The sequence below is a fragment of the Drosophila biarmipes genome, chromosome 3L, assembly GCF_025231255.1.
Source record: "Drosophila biarmipes strain raj3 chromosome 3L, RU_DBia_V1.1, whole genome shotgun sequence".
Lineage (NCBI taxonomy): Eukaryota > Metazoa > Arthropoda > Insecta > Diptera > Drosophilidae > Drosophila > Drosophila biarmipes.
In genome coordinates, this window is record NC_066613.1 from 11869782 (window position 1) to 11893383 (window position 23602).

The following is a 23602-nucleotide window of genomic DNA, read 5'->3' on the forward strand; positions in this document are numbered from 1 at the left end:
TTGTCGGATTGAAGTTGATTAGTTTGTAAATAAATCTCAATTAGTTTCATTTTGCGTTCAAATACAAATTTACTACGGTTTCGTATTTTAAACGAATGTAATTAATAAACATTTAGTTGGCTTGATAAAGAAGTTTCATCGTTAGGCAGACTTTTAAGACATAAGCGGGCTTCTATTTATCAAAATAATAAGAACTTAACAGGATTCAGTAAGCGTACGGTTTTTTCTAACTAGGGTAAGTCAGCGTTCTTATAGTTATTATGTTTTCTTTGCTCCCCGCTTGGCAGCCGGCTTCTTGGCCTTCTTGGTAGTCGGTTCCGGAGTAGGCTCCTCTTCGGCCTGCTCGACGGCATCATCCTGCGGCGGAGTCTTGTTTTTTTTGCTGCTGCTGCTCCCGGCCGCCTTCGCCGGCACATTCTCCTTCTGCTCCTGTTTATCCGCCTTTTCGCCCTCCTTTTCGGCATCATCCTGCGGCGGTGGGTTGTCCTTCTTGTTGCTGCTGCTGCTGCCGGACGCCTTCACCGGTAGGTTCTCTTTCTGCTCCTGCTTATCCGCTTGGACCAAGAATATAGCATGCTGGCCACCGCCGGCTGCGAGCAGCATTCGCTTGTTTTGTGTGTTCTTACTGACTACCACTACCGGTTCCAGCTCATCGTCGCCATCGCCAACGCCCAGTTGGTTGTTGACGCCGGAGCCCCAGGAATACAGTTTGCCATCCTCGCTAATGGCATAGGAACAGACTTCGCCGCAGCCCACGGCCACGATCCGGTCGGTCAGCTTCTTCACAAGCGCAGGCTTTTCCACAACATCCTTGACATCGCCTAGGCCCAGGCGTCCGTACTCCGGGCGACCCACCACCGAGCACTTGAGGTCCGTGGTCAGGACGACAGTGTGATGCTGTCCGCCGGCAATGTACTGGATATCCTTGAGCTCCGTCCTGATGGGCGTCAGTGCGAAATCCTTGCCCTTCGTCTCGTGGGCCAGCTGCTTGAAATTGTTCAGCCCCGTGGCCCAGATGACCTGCGTTTGCGATTCACGCATGAATGTGCAGTAGTTGGTGGCCCAAATGGCCTCGAAGGGTTTGGCCCGCGTGATGAAGAGCTGGGTGGGCCGCAGTAAATCGCGCTTGCCACGACGACCTACAAAATTGTATGGTTTAATAAGGCTGCAGACGGCTGCGTATTGACCAAGACTTACCCTCGCCGGAGATGGAACGTTCCGAGAGTCGGCCCAGTTGGCCCTGCTCGGCACAGCCCACGGTGAAGACCTTGCCGGCGGTGGTCAGGATGACCAGGTGATCGGAGCCGGAGGCGATGCTGCAGCAGACAGTGCCCTCCATCAGATCGATGGGCGTACGCTTGTTACCATCGATGGTGAGGCCCATGTTGCCGTGAGAGTCCCTGAACGAACCCCAGGCGAAGACGCGACCATCCTCCAGCAGGCACGCGGAGTGGGAATCGCCGGCCGAAATGCACAATGCCTTGCCGGGCAAATCAATAAGTCCTGGCTTGGCTTCGCTGCCATCCTCGCTGGTGTCGCGACCCAGAGCTCCTTCATCATTGCACCCAAACGAGTAGATGTCTCCCGTCTTGGTCAGCACCAGGTTGTGCATGCCACCGGCGGAGATGTCCACGGGATCTGGGATGCCAGCCACCGGGCTGAGGCGCTTGCGCTCCAGGATGTCCTCGCCGAGACCCAGCTGTCCCACATCCCCGTTGCCGCACACCAGCACGTTGCCCAGAATGGTCCTCCGCTTGGGCAGCTCCAGATGAAAAGCGATCCTGGCGCGCTTCGCCTTCGGCGGCTGCTGCTCCGACTCGCCGGCATTGTTGTTGTTCGTCAGGGCCTTTCTGCGCGGCATTTTATCTTGTATTTTCACAATTTTTGTCTCCGAAACTGCGAAAAATGTGTATTTAATATATAAGGTTAGGGACGCCGATGATGCCGTCGCTGGACTCTTGCACTCACAATGGAAATAATGCCGGTCCTTGGTTCTGCGGGAGTTCCACGTTGTCTGGATGGTGTTGCTACGGCGGTTTTGAGGCGAGTGAAAACACGGAATGCAAGCCAAACAGATTTCGACCTACCACGGTCGAGGAAAATGCGCGGGAAGCAGCGGCAGCTGGCCTTCAATGAGTGGTGCTGCCAATTCAACGATTTTAACCGGCAAATCTGGCTTTTTTCAGAGTCTGACGGCGGGAAACTATCGAAAATAGCGGGAAGCGGGAACAACGGACTTATATAACTTTTGTTTTTTACTGTGACTTGACTTGCTCGGAATTTGCTTCTAAAATTAATGGAAAAAACATTTAAGACGGTATTTCATTCACAGGCCTTGGTTGATGAATTTAGTTCAGAAAGATTGAATAAAATATCAGAAGGGAAAACATTCTTGAATAAGGTTTGACAAGAGACTTGGGTTTGGAATTATCCTCCCTTTTTAAATACAGATGTGAAGTTTTTTCCATTTCCAAATTTGCTACAATATTTTAGCTATTTTAGACTTATTTCTAGCGTTTTAGCATGCGAAGCTGACAGCACTGACCGATTGCTGTGTGATCGATAAAAATACATAAAAATAAATACCATTATACCAAGTATACCAATATACATATACTAAAAGAGTGAAGATTACTTATCGGAACGATGGAACATGGAATTTTTGAATTTTAGTTTTTTCTTTTTGCGCGCTAAAAATAGCGTATAGTGTATTTCGAGACCCAATGTTTATTGCGAGGCTCGTTGCGAGGGTCATTGCGGACTCATTGAAATGCTCATTGTGCGGATTATTGTTATTATGAGCACCTAGAACCTCAATGGGTTGGAATGTGGGCGTTACCTTCATGTTGCCTAATATAGTAAGATTTTTCCAGATTGTATAATTGTAATACAGTTTAATTTAATCTAATATCATATAATTTATGAGGTTTCAAATGTTTTTAATTTTACACTGTGAAAAAATAAAAAGAGTGAAGATTACTTATCGGAACAATGGAATATGGAATTTTTGAATTTTAGTTTTCTCTTTTTGCGCGCTAGAAATAGCGTATTGCAAGGTATATTTCATTTTAAGGATTATTGTTATTATGAGCAGGTAGTTTCTCAATGGGTTGGACTGTGAACGATACCTTCTTAATGCCTAACATAGTAAGATATTTCCAGATTTTATCATTATAATATAGTTTAATTTAATCTAATAATATATAATTTAAGAGGGTTAAAATGTTTATAATTTTACATTGTGAAAAAATAAAAATTGGCAAGTATTTTCCATTTATTTTATTACACAAAATACATTGAGTTACAGTATAATTGATTATTTATGTAGTTCATGTACACTATCTAGCTAGTTGTCCGCACTCAGGATGCATCAAATGCACCGCAAAAAGAATACATCGTGCCCATCCCACGGCAGCTCTCCAAATCCCGGCAGCCGCGCCTCGATTTCCCCGCCCCAAAATTAACATTTAATCCGACTGCCCCATTCAGATGTCTGTCTGATGCACCTGCCACTCAGCAAAATCCGTACAAAACAAATAAAAATGTTAAAAACGCGAAAAATAATAATCACTTGATGTCTGTTTGCGTATACATATTGCATGTTTTTCCACTTTTTTAATCAGTTTCGCAAAAATGATTTGAGCGTATTCCCTATATTTGTGTGGGGCGTGTGCCCCTCGCAACCACAGCCGCCATCGTCGGCGCCCACGTGGCTGATTTTATTATAAATTTTAATAAAAATGTGTGCACTTTTTGTAGCACCTGGCGGCCGGACAGGTGCACGGATGGCCCATCGCCGGGCAGAATACACACGGACATGGACCCTATTTATCGGTAGCCACGTCAACCGTCGCCAGCACAGCCAATTACGCAAATTAAACAGATTGTTATCCTGTCTCGACCCGGACAATGCGACAAGCCGGGCAGCTTAATTCAATCAACGTGACATAATTACTTAATTAATTAAGTGCGCCCAGCGGTCACACATTCAAATCGGCCATCATTTTGCGAAAGTCGTTCAGTGAGCCGTACATCTCAAAGTCGGCTCCTCCACTCCCGCTCCCGCTCCCGCCCCCGTAGGCGGCCTGCGACCGCTGCGATCGGGTGTTCGGGGGGCGTGGCAGGGTCAGCGGCACGGGCAGCAGCTCCGGCATCACCGAGTGGTGCGTGATAAGCGCCTTCAGGGAGCTGAACTCCTTCGTAAAACCCTGAAATGGAAACAAAAAATTAAAAAATGGTATAGAAGTACAGCTAAAAAAAGATCAAAATCTAATGAGCTACAGGTTTATTTTAAAGTTTTTTTTTAATAGCTTTATGTAGTTTTTATTCTCTTTTAATTGTAACTAAAAATGTTCAAATCGGTAAATTCTTTAAGAAGTTCTACCCAAATTATATTTATTTTTTAAATTACAGAAAAAGTTGAGTTGCTGCAAGGAAATGTCCATCTCCCTTGCACTATCTTTAGCGGAGTTACAGGTATAAGATATTTCAAAATTTTAAAACGTTTTTACCTTAATCTTGTACCCTCTCTGGGTCCTCAGGATCAGATAGTGGGCCACCCTTGGCGACGGGGGCGGCACTCGAAGGGACAGGGCGAAGCAGCCGGGCTTAGTGCTGCTCTGGCGCACCAGAAATGCACCTGGACTCTGTCGGGACAAGACCTCCAGCGAGATTTCCCGGGGAATCCCGGCCTGAAACCAGGCGGCCCCCTTCAGCTCCTGCTGTTCTGAGAGGCTGAGATTATCCAGGCGCAGTGAACCGTGGGCAGAAAACAACTTCGGACTGGAGTTGGCTGCACGAAAAATATTATTACAGATACAACTAGAGCATTAACATCTAGTAAACTGAATTTTGAATGTTGTTAGGTGATTAAAAGATGAACCACCTACCACTGCAAGTCTCCCGCAGATACTTCTTGTTGCTGGCGGGCAGCTCCACCTGCAGTCGCTGGGTGGCGCTCTCCAGGGCGGAGAGTGATTGGCGGCAGGAGTCGCCGAACTTGCTGGCCACGTACTTGTCCGGCTCGCAGATGGCCTCGTTCACATAGCCGTCGGAGATGGTCTGAGTGGACCCGCACCCTGATCCGGAGGTCAGGGAGGAGCCGCAGGTGCTGTGCACCAGGGGACGACTGTCCTCGGTGCCCCGCAAGAGGCCGATGCCCATGGTCAGGCGCTTTACCTGCAATGCACACAGAGAAATGGGAAGGCGCTTTGGTTGGAAGAGTAATTAAATATTTGGTGTGAAACTCCAAACGTATTAGGCTTATAATTATTACGTAAGATTTTTGAAAGGGAACTTAGAAATATTACTACTTAATTTGATGATAAATTAAGAAAATGTATATATTTTTGCCGAAAAATAAACAAAGATTGTGTTTTTTTTTTAATGTACTTTTCTAGCGGAAAATAAAACCCAGAATATAAAATTGTTTACTAAGTTTTTTATGTTTATATCGATTATTCATAAGTCAAATCTCAATGGGTATTTAAAAATATTAAATCAATAAACTAACTAACAAAAACCAAACTTTGTGCATTCCAAAAAATGTGTTTTTTTTTTAAATTAAGTTATATATAGTTTACGGAAGGTATTCTGCTTTGTGAAAAGGTTGTAATACCTAATTGGTCTCCCTGACCCATCAGTTATCTTTCAGTGAGCCAACTGCTAGTCGCACTATACATTTTGCGTGTTGCATGTTGTCTGCCAATTTGGCAAAGTTTTTGCACTGCTATAATGGCGAATTCGGGACTTCTGTTGTCCGCCCAGTGTCGGGGGCAGGTGTGCATTCGTCCGGGGATTTGTGGCCCGCCCCCACTGGCACATCCCCGTAGCCCCTGTCCCACAAAGCCCAGCAAACATCAAACACACTTTGGCTCTCACAGCCAGAACCACAACAACGTACATACCTCCCACTTGGTGTTTTACCACTTTTATCTCACCCACTCCCCCCGAAAGCAACCGAGATTGATGTGTAAAATTTTTGGTTACCAATAAAATGTTAAACAGTGTTCGCCACGCCCCCTGGCCGCACTACGCCCACCCGCCAGCCGCTGGCTTTTGCGGCAAATTACTTTGAAATGAGTTGGAGCCTGAATGGAAAGTTTCTGACGCCGGCTGATACTGCCTTTGGCTTTGTTTTTCCCTTTGCAGCTTTAAATGGTTTCCCATTGCGTTGCGTAATTAGCAGCCTAAACGTAAATTGGACTTGGTTATTTCCTCGTAATTTGCGATAATTATGTTGATTTTATGGAGATGAAAGGCGATTTGCTTGGCCGGCATTCGAGTTGGCCTGGGGACTTCTTAGTCGATTCAGGACGGCGTTTTTTCCTCAATTGCAGCTAATTAAATTGGCACATCGGCGGCACTTGGCTGTCGTTAAGTATGCAATCAGAGCATCGTGCCAACCTAATGCCCCCATTATGCTAATGGCATCGGAAGGGAGCCCAGCTCCGGAGCCCCACGCATTATGCAATGCAGCCCGGAGGACTGGAACTCCCGACCGACCGGCAGACAAATCCGGGCTATAAAGAATGCAGCAAGGGGGCTGGTGGGTGGCGGAATTTTCCAAGGTATTTTCGCCAGACAATGGCACAATAGACGTGTCTAAGCAGCATTCACAGCAGCAGCAGCAGCCTCAGAGCTCCTTCTGCCATTTGATTTTCTCGCATTTTCCTTGCCTTGTTATCTGTGGAAAACTTTGCACGTTGCCTACTTTCGTGCGGCGCCGAGGAAAAGTTGGTCCCATTGTCCTTTTGGCGAGGACTCCGCTCCCTAGGCCTAAAACACGTGACAACGGCAACTGGCTGTCGGATGCATTTGGCGCTGTTGCTGCGATTTATGTGTCATAAAGTCAGTAAGTTAACGGCATTTGCCTGCCATCCGCCAGGACTCCTATTTTCCCATTTTCCAACTTCAAGCTGCACTACAGGAAAATGGGGAGCATTCAACGCGCTGCCATAAAACTGCTAAGTGGGAAGAAGTTATAAATGGTAATGGGGATTTGGTTTGAGTCGCTGCCAACAGAAGAATGTAATTAGTTTGCGCAGCTAGCTGCGTTTCACTTTGGGTTTTAGACTGCAATCAAGTTCGAGTTAACTTAAATGCCAAAGTTCAGAAGTTCCTTGATGTGCCGCGTATTTATCCACAATAAATGCATATAAACTATTGGTGCACATTGCTTAATAATAAAAGTAAGAATTGAGTGCTGTTAATGTGAAAATGTCAGCTTAGTTAGTGAATTTGTATTGGATTTCTCTAGCAAGAAGTATTCGTATTTATCAAATTTCAGATCCTTTTTAAAGTGAATTGTCCATTTTGAGACCTTTCTTCTCATAAAAGAGTAGTATGTTTTAATTTACTGGCTAATTTGATTTATGCTGTGACATCTTCTATTATATACAGCATTTCTGTCAGTGTCCTTCCGTTTTTGTACCACTTTAGTTGTGTGCACTACACCTGTGCTAGTGGCGCGTGCCAAAGTGCCGTAACTCGAAAATTTGCATTTGTGCAAATTAATTTAATGAACTCTTTTCGGCTGGAGGTTTAGTGGCGAAAACACTTTCCTGGTGGAGTACGTACTCCAGCGGCAATTGCTTCTGAATTCGATTCAAGCAGAGCAATTTTATGCAAGTGATTTAAGCTGAGCTAAACAGAAAACTTAAAGTACAAAATGCCAAAAGCCGCCCTTAGTTAGGCAACATCCAGTGCATTACTGAGTTCCACCTAATCCCCAGTCAAAAGATTCCCACTCATTTTTGCAATTTTCTCATTTCTCGAATTTTGTTGATATTGTCTCGATTTGAAGTTTTCCTTTTCACCGCTCCTTGGCATTTCTTTGGCATTAAGTGCATTCCAGCCCGATGCCCCAATAGGTAATGCCTTTCGGTCCCCCTGGTTTCCTGGCAAATCATCGGCGTAAGCAGATTTATGCTCTGTGCAAAGTAATTTGCAAGCAATGAGAAATAGGCTACAAAGGAAGCTGGCAACAAGGCAAAAAGTGATTGCTCCCTCGACTGCCTCAGCTTTATCCGCTTTTTGTGCAATACCTTGGCTAATAGTTAATATTAACCAGCGGAATTGGTAAAAAAAAGGAAAAAGCGGCTTACTGTAGGAAGAATTACAGTATATACACTACAGCTTGTGCTGTGATTACGAATGAAGTTCTTATTAAAAATGTTAATAAAATTTTATCAAAAGAATTATATTTGATACCATTATTTAATAATCGAATTTTAGTAAATATAACATTAAATAAGGTTGACCTTTTTAATAAAATCAAAATTATTCCAATAAAAAATGGTAATTCATTTAAGTTTTGTGCGGAGTTCGTTGTTTGAAATTAATTATTTAATATTATCACTTCATATAGTTTACTTAATTCCTTTCATAATGAAAATGATACATTTATATTTAAACGAAATAAATTACTTCTAAAATAAATACTAACACCTCTCATAAAAATGCTACCCTTCTGACATCTTATTGGTATATTCTTAAGAAAATTATTTTTTTTACAGTGAGCCCTCGCGGGACTTACCAGCGGCGGCTTATCCACCAAACGACGGCAATTATTCATTTCAGTGGGCGAATTATCCTCCTCGGAGCTGGGCGAGCGCAGGTGGTGCGGATGCGGATGTGGGTGGGAGCTGGAGTGCGGATGTGGATGCTCCTGCCCAGGCAGCTCCTGGACATCGTGGTGGCTGTGCAGCAGATGCAACTGCTCCACCGGGCGGCGCTGGAGGTGCGGATGCGGATGCGAGTGGCTATGCGGATGCTGCTGCTGGCGGGGCTGGGGCTGCGGGTGCGGGTGCGGGTGCGGGTGCGTCGGCGGATGATGATAATGGAAGTAATGCTGCGGCGATGTCTTTGTCACTGCTCCAACAGCTGCTTCACTGCGGTTAACAAATGAGCCCGAGGATTACGGAAAAGGAACTTTGAGATGAAGATTAGGGGAGTTTTTTCTTCGCTCACCTGGCTGGCGAGTCCTCAGCTGCCTCAATCAGCGTGGTCTCAGCTGTTTGGGATGAGGACGACGAGGCAGATGAGGAGGATATAAACGTGGCCGTACTGTGCTGTGGTTCCAGGCGTAGGCGTATATCCTGCATGGTCATTAATATAGAGCTGGTCTTTTATAAGGTTTTTAGGTCGTTGAATTTTCAATGCATCTGAAAAATGATGTAAATACAATTATATAACTGAAACAATCTTAATTCCTTTCAGCATTTTTGAATACCTAATAATTAAGTAAAATGACATGGTCACCAGACATTTAGGGTAAAAGAAGACCTGTTTATCTTCTTATGTGTTTCCTTTCTTCTGCGTCAAGCTGAAGAAATGCAAAGAGCTTGTTAAAAGTTTCAGCAACCCCTTTGAAGAAACCCAGCCAACTTTTTGCCAGAACCCACTCTTGAGGGCAAGAACTTCGGTCACTTCTGGACTCTATGCTAATGGCATCGTTGATGATTTCTTGACTTATTCTGCCAGTGCAGTATTTTTCGCCTCTGGCAAAAAGTTTGGCTTTAAGCTGCTGCCACTTGCGAAAGGCTTTAAGCCTTTCCGACTGCAAACTTTGTGCCCACAACTTGCTGCTTATTGAATCTCTCAGCGTATAAAACTATATATGCGTGTTTGGGTGCCTGTGGCCTGGGCCGATAGTTCTTGAGGGAAACTTTTAATGCGATTTTAAGCCCTTTGCTATTAGTTTGCAAATTGTTTCAAGATTTTCAGCATATTAATTTTTAAAGCTCTTTCGACAGTGGTTTTCTGGTTTTCTGCTTTCCAGTGGAGTGCCTGATAACTGAAACCGAATGTGGGTTAAGGTTGAATCGGAGCCAAGGAAGAAGAATGGACCAAAGGAGGCCTTAACTTTGCCCCGAAGGTCTCGTCTTGCATCAGTTTTTATTATTCTCCAGCCTGTGCTGCACCACTTTACCCACTTTTAAACAATGAACAATGGCTTGGATTGTGCAACAAAAGAGCTTGCAACACTGAAGGGGATGCAAGAAAGGGTGGAAAATCACTGGGCGGTGGTGGAAGTGTAAGAAAAGATGCAGCTGGAGGCGAAAATGTCGACAGTTGTTGAGATGTTCTTGGATGCTCTGAGATGCTGCTCTGCATTTAACAAGTATACGCCATGCTGGCCGGGCATTAATTTGGCCAAGGATGAGGAGTCACAAATGTGCTGACATTTGCCGGCACCTCGAGCAGAGTTTTGCAAAGTGTCGAGTGACAACTGCAACTCGGGTTCCTTTTGGGGGGAAAGTGAGTGAGGATTGTGTCGCACATGTTAATTTGACTTGTCATACAGCAAACGCATCCACATGTTGTAGCTACAAGGATAATAAGCTACAAATATCTGCAAACTGCAGAGTGACAACATTTTGCATAGCACACTCTTGTGCGCCTTTCAACCGGGAAGTTACTTACTTCGTTGCGAAGGATACTCGAATACAGACTTAGTTCTGTGTTTCTGGCTTTGTCTCGGTTCGAGTTAAAGTTTTGCTCAATAAATTTCGCCAGAAAGTTGGGATTTTATTGCTGTTTGTTGGTGACAAGCAAGGGGTTTTTATCCATTCAAGAAAACTGGAACTGCATAGAACATTTGCGAAAAACACAACTGCAGGGAAAGTTTATTCTAGTTGCTGTTTTGGGGAAGAGCTACCAGAGTTAAAGTTAAACTGCTTGGAAGTTTCATTTACAAATAGATAAGGGGTGTAACTTAAGGTAACCATTTGAAACCATTTTTAAAAATATTTTTAGGTGTCTTATTGATTGGTTGTGTGGCCTTTTAAGATTTTTATAACCACACTCCTGGGAGACCTTTATCTACTTGGCAATCGTCTGGTAAGCATTTGGACACCTCCTGGTTGCAGTTTCGGCATCTCCTATTGCCAAGTTGTTTTCATTTCCCCAATCTTCTCAATATACTCGGCTCCGTTCTGTTATTCTTTCGCTCGCTGGGAATTGAAATTTACTTTTATGGCACCTGTCCGTGTGTCTGCTGCCATATGACAACCTTCATATCCACATCCTCTGTGCGCTCCATAAGTTCCTATGTAGTCCGCACTGTGTTAGTCCGCTTCCGCTCACATCTCGCACATTTGCTTGTTAGTTTATTGAAATTGATATTATGGTTATGTGCTACTTCCCACCATTACCTCTTTCCACCGTCTGTCTGTCTCTGCGTTTATATCTATTTTCATGGAGATTTTGCAGCAGAATTCATTGTTAAATCGTTCGGAATAGTTTTTTGTTCCCCCTTGGCTTCCTGCAGACAAAGTTTGATTGTCATATGAAGTGTTGGTGTCTCATGTCTGCCGCTTGGGCCTTTTCCCGGTCCTTGCTTTCCCATTTGGCTTGTTCATATTTTTCGGTACGGAACCCAATCCCTTTGGCAAATTGCACTCCAGAGCCAACAGCGGAGTCGGTTCTTTATGGACCCCGTTTGACAAAGTCTTTAAAGCGCTTACGTCAATCAATGGCCTGCAATGGCAACATGCAACTAAAACGGATGTGGTTGCCGCAACAATCGCAATAACAATAACCCACGAATGTCAACAGTCTTTGAACCCGGCGAAAAACAGAGTTGCAGATACATTTGCAGATACAGATACAGTCGCGGAAACAATAACCTGGGTGGTCTTTTGGGCCGACATGTGAATTGTGGTAATGGAATACTCGGCTAACAACTCCAAAGAGCGAGAAATAGCGGTACTGCCGCTTATACAACCTCGAATGTTGTAGGTGCGCCCAGTGCACAGGAGGCTACAGTATTTAAAAGACTCTTAGCAATGGCAGCGAGCACAATAAGTAGGAAAATCAAGAGGATGAGGGGTTTAAGATACTTTTTCATTTTTCTATATAAACTAGCATGTTTTTGAATATATTACTACCATATACTTGCTTTAACTCCAAATCAAATTAAACACCCTACCTCCTTGGCTTTGCAAGCTTCCGTCCCTGAAGGCAATATAAATATACCCCCTCCTGGTAGTGTATAAAATCGGCAGTTTAAAGATCAGGATGGCGAGGATGAAGGGGCTGCGGTACATTACATACCAGGCACGACACACACTAAGCACGGCCCCACGTTGGGCGCCACAACCTATCACAAAATTTATGTAGCCATCAAAGCCAGCGGAGTTGGGCCCTCCAAATTGGCTAAGATACCAAAGATGCGGCTGAGGATGTGAGACCGTGTGGCGACCACGAATGCAGTTCAATTATGAATTATGCCAACAATTTCGCCTGACATGTTTGCCATTTTGCCATCGCCGTCGTTGTCCACGTTGCTGAGCCACTAATTAAATGCAGCTCTGTGGGGTCGATTTGTTGTGCTAATGCGACTCGCGTAATTACACTAACCGCAGCGATGGCGACAACGGCGGCAACATTCCAAGACGAGCGTTGCGTGTGTCAATAGAACAGTGAGAAATGCTGTGTAGCCGCCTTAAGGGACGGAGGACTTCTCAGCTGCACTGCAACTAATGCTTATACTTTCTAATTTGATGGGAAAGTCACTTGAGAAAATTTAAAGAGAAACTTTTGTGATGATACTTGAGATGATGTAACACTTATAAAGGTCTTCAAAGACCATCTTCCAAAGCAAAGACTCTTTTGTTGTCCTAAATTCTAATTGATTTTAACAACTTTTTTGTACACCTTTTATACCGAATGAGTACTTCGATTCAAGTTTAACTTTTAATTATACACAATTTAGTCTTGCTAAATAATTTTTTTATATTTTTCTGAGTGTTTAGTAGCATGAGGAGCCTTGCGGCCGGGCATCGGGCTCCTTGGCGTCGTGTCTCTGTCCGCATTTGGCATGTGCAACAGCAACATCAGCGGCAACACCAACAGCAACAAAAAGCACAACAACAACAATGGGTTCTTTGTTTTGTTGTGGCAGCTCTTTGTGGCCAATGCCATTGTTGTTGTTGCTGCAATTGTACATTGACACCTCCTGGCTGCCGATGTTGTTGTTGCTGCAGCTTTTGGACTGAATTCAGTCTTCTTTTCTTACACTCTTACCAGAGCTATTTCAGCTATGCCTTGAAGACTTTAATACATATTTTAAAAATATTTAAGTAATAAAATGATTTTATCTGTCGGGCTTAAAGTGCTTGTTTAAAATTTTAATTCCATTAGCTAGGGTCATACTTTCCAAAAATTAATTTCATAATATTAACAATATTAACTGAAAATTCAAAATGATTGGTATTTTATTGACTAGGAATTTTAGAAGATTATGTATTTTGAAAGGGTATCTAAGCCCGCCGCAATTCAAAACGAACGCCTTTTTGCCGTATTTTTTGTTTGCTCTGCCTTGGCGACGTACATAAAATTTATGTCGCCTAAAGTGCAACTCCGACAATGTGAGCTTGTAATTTGTTGTTTTTGTTTTTGCCGTACTTGTGGTTGTCAGCACTTGGCCATGGCTATTTAATGATTGTGTCGTGCAAATACCAAAAAGCCACGGGAGAAAACCGTCCTCCGCTCGAGGTCCGTCTTCCATTCCGATGCCGACTCATGGGACCCCAAGGAAACTGAGTCCCGAAAAAGACAAAGTCAGCTGTTCAACAAGTGAAAAGCGGAGGGCCGGGTGAAAGACAAGAGAGGGCGTGGCACCCTCATGCAAATGCCACATGCAATCATAAATGCATATCGAGAAAAGCTTTGAACGCCGCCATGGGGCGACTGTAATAATTTATACAAATGTCTGCGGCATTTGACTCGGCACTTGTCACCTTTGGGTCTCCCAACCTTTGACTCCTCCGCACTCCCTGAACTATACTGTGTTCCTATAAAGAGAGAGAGACTGAAAGATAGTTATAACTCCCCCCAGGTGACAGTTCAATAAAAGTTATGCCAGTCTGATGACACAGTTTGCCGCAGACTATGTAACCTGAGCAGGGCGGAGGAAAGCTGATGCATTTTCCGGGGAGATTGAAAAACTTTTGCCTCGTTGGCTGGGAAAATGAAATATGTTGGGCTGCATTTCGGGATCTTTGTTCTCCTTACGGAGTGCCTACGAAAAGCCAGAAAGAACTGTATCAATAGGTGGCCGTGGGGAAAGGGCTCCACAGATGACTTTCTAAATTGTTCTGGGTATTTGCCTTCACCTAAAAGGAATATTGAATTTTAATAGGAATTTAAAAACATGTGCTTGTAAGCCAAGAAATACTGAGACTAAAACACATTCTTGTTTAATTTATTAATACGGTTGTAAACCTTGTTTTAAATCATTGTTTATTTTAGTGAGTAGTGATCTACCTGTTCTGTAAACCCTGTTTTACTCAATTACTATATTTTTTGTGAGTTTTAAAAGGCCCTTATTCCTCGTTCTTAACTCAGTTGGTCGGGAATTATGTTATCTGAGCCCCAAACATGACTTGCAGCCCCGACAAAGTGTGGCAATAACTTCCAGGCGAGTCGAAAACCGAAATGCCAGGGGCAGGCTCAAGGCACGCCTGCATTCCATTAATTAACAATTAGTGCCGTCAAGAGGGGGTCTTCCCCGGCTTTCTCCCCTTCCTGCATTCTTTTTTCACATCTTTTTGGAATGCCGCGTCGCTTTCCGGTGAGATGAAATTGGGTCCCGGGACTGAACAGGATACGGTAGCCGGTGCTCAGTGCTCACAATCAGTTGATAATGATGCGGCAACGCCTCCTGCAATTTCGGCCGTTAAGAGTTGAGAGTGCTGAGCTCTGAGAGCTAAGAGGGATACGGCCAGATCCCGGCTAATGTCAAAGATGACAGCCCAGATGATGACGGGTAGCAGGATGGGAACGAAAATGACGACGACGACTGATGACTTGTGTAATAAGTGGAAAGAATCTTGTCGAGAAACAATAACTCGTTGTAGCCTGGCGTTGAACTTGAACTTCGGCGGTTGCTGCTGCCGGCTGGTTGCTAGTTGCATGTTGCATGTTGCCGCAAACTCAGCTTAATGATGGTTTTCATTCCGGTCTACCATTTTTTCCCTCTTTCAGCCCGGCTAGATCGCTCCGGCCGACTGCTCTCGCCGCTGAGCGCCTGTTAACTTGGCCATGAAACATTCGCAGCCCGGCCAGAAATTTCACAACCGGCATTGGGAAATTGCCGGCAGACGTTACAAGGGGGTAAAAAGTGAGTTCACCTCGCCGCTCTACGTGTTTTTCTTGTTTTCTTTTCCTCAGTTTGGTTTTTTCTTTTTTGGTTGCATCTACGCGATCTCTGCGGCTGGATTCTGTAAGCCCCTGTTAAGACCCTCCTTCTGCCACAAAGAAAACTCGTTTTCCACGCCATATTTGTGCGTGGCGGCGTCTTAACCGCAAATCCTTTTAGATATGAATTGAATTCATATATTATTTATGATCTGTTTATTTTTATTGTGCATGCCAGATGAACATCATAATGATGATTGGCTGCCAGGATGGCCAGGGGCTGGGTGGAGGGGGGGGGCGACTGCCATGCCTGTCGCTCAGCCTGTCAGAAAAACTTCTAATTGGAATTGCTAATCAAGTCGGGCAATTTTCGGTCCATTGCGCCTGGTACTACATCTTTTCATTCTCGCTGCGCACATTGCCCGGCCGGATTGATCGCACTAAGTGGGTTAAGTGGAAGCAAATTTCAGGATCAGTGCAGTTCGTTATCGAAAGGAAGTTCATTACTCACACTGAGTAAGTCTTACTAAAAGAGAGAGAGTATGAAATAGATCTTGATGGAATGTTGTAGTTTAATATTTAACTAAATAAATACCTTTAAGAAGAAGGTGTTGTATTGTATTTTGTAGTTTATATATACTTTTCTTTTAATATATTTTCTTTGATTAAATGACTCTAAGAACTTCATGAGACATGAGATACTTGTAAACATGAGGGACTCAGATACTTCCGAGCTGAATATAGTTTCATCAATACTTCGCTTTTATTGATGTAAATATCCTGGTAATGGGGAATTCATATTTACTCGTACTTTAGCATCTACAAATTTTCATTATTGCCAAAAACTAGTCGTAAATTTTCGCTGAATAAACTTTAACCCAGAGTTTCCCTGCTTGATATTCCGTCTGTCTGGCAACCAAGCTGGCTTTTTATGACCCTGCAGTTCGTACAACACCCCCACACGGCCCGCCCCCGAGATGTTCCCGCCACTTTGGGCTCTATTCTTGGCGGACAATATCCAGTTTAAACCGAGACGAGTCCACGGCCAACGGCGCCCCACACGACGATTCGCAAAGTAAATCGTTGGCAGCAAAGTTTTGTGCCTTGATTGCCTCACCTGCCCCGCCCTGGCAGCCGCGACCCTCTGCTAACTTGGCCTGTCAGCCTGTTGCCAGCAGAACATGGCCTTAATAGCCGGCCATGTATATATGGCTCATACTCGTCGCCGGCTTGGTTATTACAATTATTATTGTTGTTGACATGCCGCTCGACGCTGACAGCGGGCAGGGGCCGTTCCGAATGGAAAAGTCTTCGTGGAAAATGGGAAATGCTGGTCCCCAAAGTGGCGTCCGAAAATTGTTCAAAGCAATTGGACCGCCAAGTGATGGGAAAACGGATCCCTAAGAGCTTCTATCGATTGGATCTCTTCGGAACGGCGGCAAATACTCCAGGTGCACTTGAAAGTTAAGAGCTTTTCCGGCTCAATTTTCCACGCAGCGTGAAATGCCACTTTTCAGTGACAGCTTGAGGTGTTTAACCCAAGCTGGAAAAAGCGAAAAGTTTTTCATTCCGCGCCAGGGAAATAAAGCAGAGCGTGGAATGCAATTAAAATGCAACTACCCAGGCGGATTATGGCAAGCATGTATGCACATATATGCAGATCCTGCCGAGTACTTAGCCCAGAAAAGGGATAAAAGCAAGGGCGGAAGCTTCGGCAAAAAATGGGTAAGAGGGGAAAACGTTAAACAGTTTAGCAGTGCTTTCCTGTGCTCTGCTTTAATGATAATGAAGATTGTGCCACACGAGATGGGGCTTGGGGAGGGGCGATGCTCTGGATGCAGATGATGTGTGGCGACCGGAGTTGCCTGATGATAATGTTGCTGCTGGCGCTATAATGAAATTGTTTCTGAAGCGTCGGTTTGGAAAAGTGCAAGGCTGCAGCAACAGCAGGAGCCCATGCAAAAAGGCAGAAGCTCCTGCTGCTCTGCAGCGTCTAATGTGTGTGTTGGTTTATGTTCGGCAGTGTGTGTTAGCCCTCTTCGAGTGGCTCTTAACGGGAACCGCTTTGCCTTGCTGCAGAAATTTCGTAAAATGCCCTACAGAAGAGTTGCTGCTAGTCATAGTTAAGGGAATACACAAATTTATACTCTTTATTCGCCCTCGAACTTAAGATGATCCATTATAGGGAAAAACATGTCAAATATTATGTTATACATTGAATGAATTTGTTTCTTTTTTTCTGGTTTTATTAAGACTTTTTTTTCACTCATGTAATTTTTTAGAATATGCATCCATCCCATTTTAAAATTTTGATCTTAATATACTTTGTGTAATAATCTGGACGGAAAAGCAATTCACAGAAATAATATGGGTACTATAATTTTTATAATTGTCTAACCTTACTATAAATAGATCTATCAAAAAGGTATTACAGTTTTTTATCGCATATTTAATTGAAAGTCTCAGAATTAAAGTCCTATAATTTTTTTAATAAAAGGGTATAATCGCATTTTTAATTGATTTCATGGATATGTAATTCAAGAATATGTAATTAAGTGCGAAAAAAGAGTGTGTTCGAGTTCGAATTGGGGAACATGTGAATTTCCTGCTCGTTTTTGCTGCCCTGCTTCTTTTTTTGCCCACACGCGCAAGGAACTACGGCAATGATGTAAACAAATTTCAAGGAAAACAATTTGGATAATTACATTATTTTGATGAAGAGTAACAGTTATTACGGCGCTGGCCTTGGGTCGGAACGGGCTGATGCCGGTGATGAGCCGCCGAGATCCGCTGTGTGGTCGCCCTCGACTGGCGATGGGATAATTGCAGGACTGCGGCTTGCAGAATGGCTGAATTGCACGGCATGCAAATGAGCTGGGGTACTTAACCCTGATTCGGGACCAATCACAAAACACATTTGCTTTAATTATACACGACTCGGGATCTGGCATCTCCTCGTCTTTGGCTTGAAGCTGGACGGCATTGCATTTCGGGACGGCTTACATTTATAGCCCGGCCATAGCCGCAGGCTGCTGCCGGCAACAAAGTGGCATTTCCATTACGGAAACCAAACCGAAGCGCTTCCACTTGGCCAACTTACACCTGCCCAGCTGGCCGGGCTGCCAGCCTGGCCTCGATTCAATTGCAGCTTCAATTTATTCAATTATTATTATAAGCCATGGCCCGCCACGCCCCACCCAGAGCTTCGGCTGAAAACGCCTCCGGCCAATGGCCAGGCAATTGAAATTGATTTGCCCAAAATGCTCGGTGAAAATTGCCGGGTTGAGGCCGAAACAATTTCCCAGCATTTGCATAATTTTCCTTTGTTGCAACGGCGGCGCAGCTCCGAAACTGAAATTGTAAACTCTGGCTCTGGCCATGGCTGGCATCTGCGGTTTTTCCTCCCGGGCTCGTTACGCTTGTGATTTTTCCAATGAATATCGTTAGCATTTCATTAAGAGGCGGCGATATTGCGGTTGCCCCGCTGCCAGGCCCTCCTAATCGTAAATATTTCGTGTAAATATTTATACATTTGTCGGACTTCTCGTTCGGGGGCAAACGGAACGCATAAACATGTCGATAAAGAATCCCCAATCCCCGGAGCAGGTTCTGTCTACCGCTGCCCCCTGCTCGGTTTTGGGGCACCGCGGAGTGAGGACTGGGGAGCGCAGAGCCGGGCAATCTGGGGATCACGATGCCTGCAGTCGGTATCTTGCCGGTTTTGATGTTGCTCCTGATTTTGATGAACTCTTGGCATCCGCTGGACATTCGCTTCCCCTCCGCCTTTGTTCCAGGCCATCCAGCTGGCCAGCTGCGGCCCCGACTTTGATTGTCTTTTAATTAAACGACAGGCGAACAATAAAAATGCTCCGAACTGGTTTCATTAATTTTCACAGCCCTCTCCCCCGGTGCAGTGGTAGTTTAGGTTCCCACTGCGCCATGTCTTCTACCTGTCCGCCGGTCGGCTGTTATTTGCTTTATGCCTGTCAAATTTGCTGCTTATCGGGCGCTCTATCTGGATCTCTACCTGTCGTCGTCGCTCTGTCGATAGCCACGAGTTCGAGCTGCACTTCCTGGGCTTATCTTATTAGAGCAAACGAAAATGCAATCCACTAAATGCTCGGAAAAACCTTTAATTGGATGCAGGCCGTCTGATAAAGTTACTTTCGAGTGGGCAAGCAGCAGCTGATAAACTTGGAATTTACTTAGCTGCGAGTTTCGTTAGCTAAAAGTTTCCAGTTTCGAGGGTTGCAGTCACTCTCTGATGGTTCACTCGAGTTTCAAAGAGGGCGTTTTACAGGGGAATTCAGGGAAGTACTTAGCATTTTTAGGGGGAATTCGGGCCCTTTTATGGGTGTTTAAATAGAGTCTTACGGAACAGTCAAACAAAAGTACGGGTGGTTAAATTAATTTTGTTCTTCAGCCAACTATTCTTGGTTTCTGGTTTATAATAAAATTTAAGGCATGCTAGTCCTAGAACGACAGTGTATGTACCTCCTAAAATTAAGCATCTTTAGTTAAGTATTTGTGTATTTTTCCCTTCTCCTGCTTAACTACCTGTCCTAAATTATGCCTCTGTTTGAGTTACTTGATTGCCAGCCGTTGGCTCGGCATGCCTGCCCACCTCTGTTTAATTCGCAGAAAATTAAAGTCACGCCGTTGATATAATTCCACTCCATTATGTGACAAGGCACTCGGCGATCCGAGTTCTTTTTCCACCTCCGTCGTTGGTATTTGCGAGATTTGTTGTTGCTGCAGTCGTTTACCTTAATTCGCCTGTCCAAATTGCTATTTATATGCATCGCCCTCGCTTTTAATTTGCAGCGCAAATCACGAGCAGCCCCGCCAGCCACCGATCCTTAGTGCACCATATATATATATATGTTTGGAGGAGGGTATGGCTGTGGGTTCACCTACTGCTCCTCCTGCAATCGAAAAACAAAATCAACAGGTGGCGCGCATATTTCAACATGCGGCTGCCAAGCGAACCGAGCGAAATATCAATAAAAATGCCATTTGTTGCGATTGTGCACGGAGCCGAGTCTGCGTCCGCGGAGACTGGGGAGCTGGATCTTGGGAGCCCAGAGTCTCCCGGGCTGAGAACCTCTGGCAGCCAGCCACACATAGATAATTTCCCCCAGCAACCTGGGCTTTTGATGATATTTCTGCTCGGTGTGTCTCTTTTTTGGCTCCGCTTAATTTATTGGCCACACTTTGCCGCCGCCGCCGCTGATTCTGCTGCTCCTGCTGCATTTAAACGACAAGTGTTGCAAATAAAAAGGAAAAATTAAAGCGGTGCAAATTAGAGGTGGGGTGAGGGGTGGAGAAAAGCGGAGGTAAACGATGGAAAACCAAAGGCGACGTCAACACCAGAGGGCCCGAGCAAAAACGTGTTTGCAGCTAAAAACTATTAAAAAGCGCCCAGATTGCAGTTGTTCTGCTGGTGGTGCGGTGGTTGGTGGTGCACTCATAAAAATAAATTATATTCTTAAGAAATCTCTCCTCTTATGGCCTATTCTTTGATTCAACAGGGTTTTTATTTGAGTTTTCAAGAAAGAATTTTACTTAAAAAAGTTCGAGAACAATATTTTCTCAGAAAATTTATTTATTTTTCTAAATTAATTTAATTTATTTTTCTAAAATTTAAAATAATTTATTTTTTGGATTTTAAGGAAGTGGGTTTCTTGATTGTGAGGAACAATTTTAAGTTTTTTTTGAGTGCGTGATGGTGCAGTGCAAGTGACTTGGTCGCGGTGGCTTAATAAAAGCAGCCAGGTTTAGGGTTAACATCCCAGCGCCAAAGGCCAAAAGTGCTGGCCAATGCAAACAAACAAACAAAAAGCGTTGCTGCTGCCGCTGCTCGAGCACGCCAGCAACATGTGTAGTTGCTGCAAAAAAGTCCAAAATGAAGACATGAGCCAGAGCCAAAGAGCCGGAACAGCAACAGTAACAGCAATGTCGACCTTCTTTTGTGAGGCCCAGCTGCATAATTGCTATGGCAACAGCTAACGAGTTGGGGTTGCAAGTTGCTCGTCGCTAGTCGCTGCTTGCTGCCTGCTGGTTGCCGGGGGACAAGTGGAGACCTCTCTCAGCTGACAGTTGAGAAATTAGAACGGTTTTTGTCTTCCAAATCACATGCACGTGTTGCTCTAGTCAACCTGAGAGCTGCTGTCGTCGTTGCATCCGCATCCTCGAATGATTGGCGGCTGTTGCAGGCTGCAGGTGCGTGCTGCAGTTGTTGCTGCTGCTGCTGCTGCTGCCCCTGCCGGTGTTGCTGTTGTCCAGGTCAGGCTTCAGCCATGGCCCATTGGGGGCGAGCTTAATCAACGTTGTCATTTCGGTTTATTTTGTACCCTAGCGAACATCCTTCTTTCCCTGCTAAATGATTTCAATTTCTGTTTGTTTGCGCGAATCTTCATCTTTGTGTTGCTGTTGCATCGTGTTTTTGCTGTTGTCATGTTTTGTCTTAAAGCTAAGGTTTCCCCCATGAGTTGCATATTCGATTACCGGCCGACACAATTCCGACACGGGCCTCCTCATTGAGGGTTTGTTTAAGCAATCTGCGTAGGTGGACACTGGCGCATGTTGTTGCTGGTGTGGCCTGTGTTGCTGTTGCTCTTGCGATGTTGCTGGTGGGTTCGCTTGTTGCCGTACGTGATTGCGAGTTGTTGCCGTTGATTATTGCCTCGCGCGGCACGCATATAAATCTCGGTGTTTAAATCTCGAGTTAAACTTGTAAATTAAAACCTTAATGAGTCTATGGAGTGGGTCTGTGTTTAATGGCACGCTGTGCCAACATGGCCAGGATGCGGCCCAAGGAGCAGGGGTGTGATTTATGCCGTTCCCGAGTATTTTAAGGCCCACACCTGGTTCAATGGGCTCTTAGAGTCTGGCGAACCTCACCCACAGTCGCGAGCAGTGGCGTGTTTGTTTCCTTTGCGATCGCCAGCAATTAGTTGGCCCACAATCACACGCTGGCCGCTCCACTCGCAAGGAAATCCCACAAGCACAGCCGATGGCTTTATGTCGATTTCTTCGGCTAATTAATGCCCAGTGAATATTCTCACGCTTCTCAGGCCAAGGAAGGAGCATGGAGACGAGACAACCGCAGAACTTGTTCTCCTTCAGCCCCAGCTGACCAACTAAGTGTAACAATCTCCGGCTTCCTCAATTTAATTTGCATATTTATGCCTGCCCACGAGCTTGATTAATTCTGAACAACTAACTCGGCCGCTTAGACTGAGATGATTGCATAATAAGTTAATTATCTTAGAAATAATACTTATCAGGAAAGTACCTTGATCACATCGCAACAAAAAACTTACAATTGGTCACTTAATGCCGTCAATTTAGGCATCCAAACAATCTTACAACATTCCTAATTCAATTACTCTTATTGAAATAGATTTAATTTAACCAATTGCCAATTAATAACGTGAATGTACGCATCAAAACGATCCTACAAAACCTCTGCTTCAAAGATTCTGTTTCAGATTATTAATGTTGCAGTTAAAAACACAAACACAGAGGGAATTTTTTAAAATGATTGCATAATTATTTAATTACCTTATAATTTATACTGTTCAGTCCAACATCCCGCTCCTTGCATGCATAAAGCAACAGGTGAGCGTTCACCTCCAAAGGTCACAGGTATAAATCAATTAATTTACGTATATTTTGGGGCACACACACAAATGTTGCTGGTTTCTCTGATTATTTATTTTTCCGTCAACACTTGTTTCGCAATGGCTTAAATATGCACACACACTTCTCAGCGGTTACGAAATGGGCTGCAACTCTAATCCGCCTGGCAACCTGTCTCTTTGTATTTGCGATTTTCAACCGAAACCAGCAACACACGACGAATGTTGCTGCTGTAGGCGCGATGTTGCTGCTGCTGCTCCGACGACGACGTTCGCTTCCGCTGACTCAACGCAAACGACTAAAAAAGGCCACATAAATTTTGATGCACATTCAATAGGCCAGGCCAGGCCAGGCCAGGCATTCAGCTGGCAGCAGCGGCAACAGACACACCAGCAACACTAGCAACACTAGCAGCACCAGCAACACGAGCGACAGCAGCGGCAACAGCGACGCCGGCAGCAGCAACCAGTTTCCTTCCATTCACACGGACATTGTTTGTGGATCGCAAGTGACTGCCAACTGGGTTCCACTTTCCAGCGTCCACACTTCCACTCGCCAGCGGTTTGTTATCTTTTATGATAAGACAAGAACCGCCATTTACGACCTCAAGCCCCATAATTTTTAATGCCCACTTCTGGGAGCCTGAAATTGATAATTTCCACTATTTCTTCAAATACGTTTGCCTCGGCCGACTAATTAATTGATGGCTCAATTAGGGTTAGAGCTGAGCTGGCTGAATGGTCTCCTGATTTTTATGCTTCTTGGCAAACATCTTATTGCCACGCCATTCAGTGCTTGCGGTGAGTTGTACTTA

The 23602-nt window shown here is 44.6% G+C and overlaps 2 protein-coding genes across 3 annotated transcripts; both read right to left on the minus strand.

The window, feature by feature from the left end:
• Window positions 1-44: 44 nt before the first annotated feature.
• On the minus strand, window positions 45-2411 carry LOC108028380 (regulator of chromosome condensation). Its single transcript, XM_017100176.3, has 3 exons — window positions 1969-2411; window positions 1198-1896; window positions 45-1139 (listed from the first exon to the last, which is right to left on the minus strand). The coding sequence occupies exons 2-3, from the start codon at window positions 1859-1861 to the stop codon at window positions 259-261; spliced, it is 1545 nt and encodes a 514-aa protein (XP_016955665.1). The 5' UTR covers window positions 1862-1896; window positions 1969-2411; the 3' UTR covers window positions 45-258.
• An 855-nt stretch (window positions 2412-3266) lies between these two features.
• On the minus strand, window positions 3267-23088 carry LOC108028823 (EGFR adapter protein). 2 transcript variants are annotated; one of them, XM_017100809.3, is made up of 6 exons: window positions 22711-23088; window positions 8971-9164; window positions 8537-8891; window positions 4890-5178; window positions 4512-4792; window positions 3267-4208 (listed from the first exon to the last, which is right to left on the minus strand). In XM_017100809.3, exons 2-6 carry the CDS (start codon window positions 9108-9110, stop codon window positions 3981-3983), a joined length of 1293 nt encoding a protein of 430 aa, XP_016956298.1. In that variant the 5' UTR covers window positions 9111-9164; window positions 22711-23088; the 3' UTR covers window positions 3267-3980. The 2 variants fall into 2 exon arrangements, with proteins under 2 accessions (XP_016956298.1, XP_050742355.1); XM_050886398.1 differs by having other exon boundaries at window positions 4890-5208.
• Window positions 23089-23602: the final 514 nt, after the last annotated feature.

Coding starts and splice junctions, on each gene's coding strand:
- LOC108028380 (XM_017100176.3), bottom strand. CDS start 1,861: ATGCCGCGCAGAAAGGCCCTGACGAACAACAACAATGCCGGCGAGTCG. Junction 1,140..1,197: donor ACGTTCCATCTCCGGCGAGG/GTAAGTCTTGGT, acceptor ACAATTTTGTAG/GTCGTCGTGGCAAGCGCGAT.
- LOC108028823 (XM_050886398.1), bottom strand. CDS start 9,110: ATGACCATGCAGGATATACGCCTACGCCTGGAACCACAGCACAGTACG. Junction 8,892..8,970: donor GCTGAGGACTCGCCAGCCAG/GTGAGCGAAGAA, acceptor TGTTAACCGCAG/TGAAGCAGCTGTTGGAGCAG. Junction 4,209..4,511: donor AGAGAGGGTACAAGATTAAG/GTAAAAACGTTT, acceptor TTTCCATTTCAG/GGTTTTACGAAGGAGTTCAG.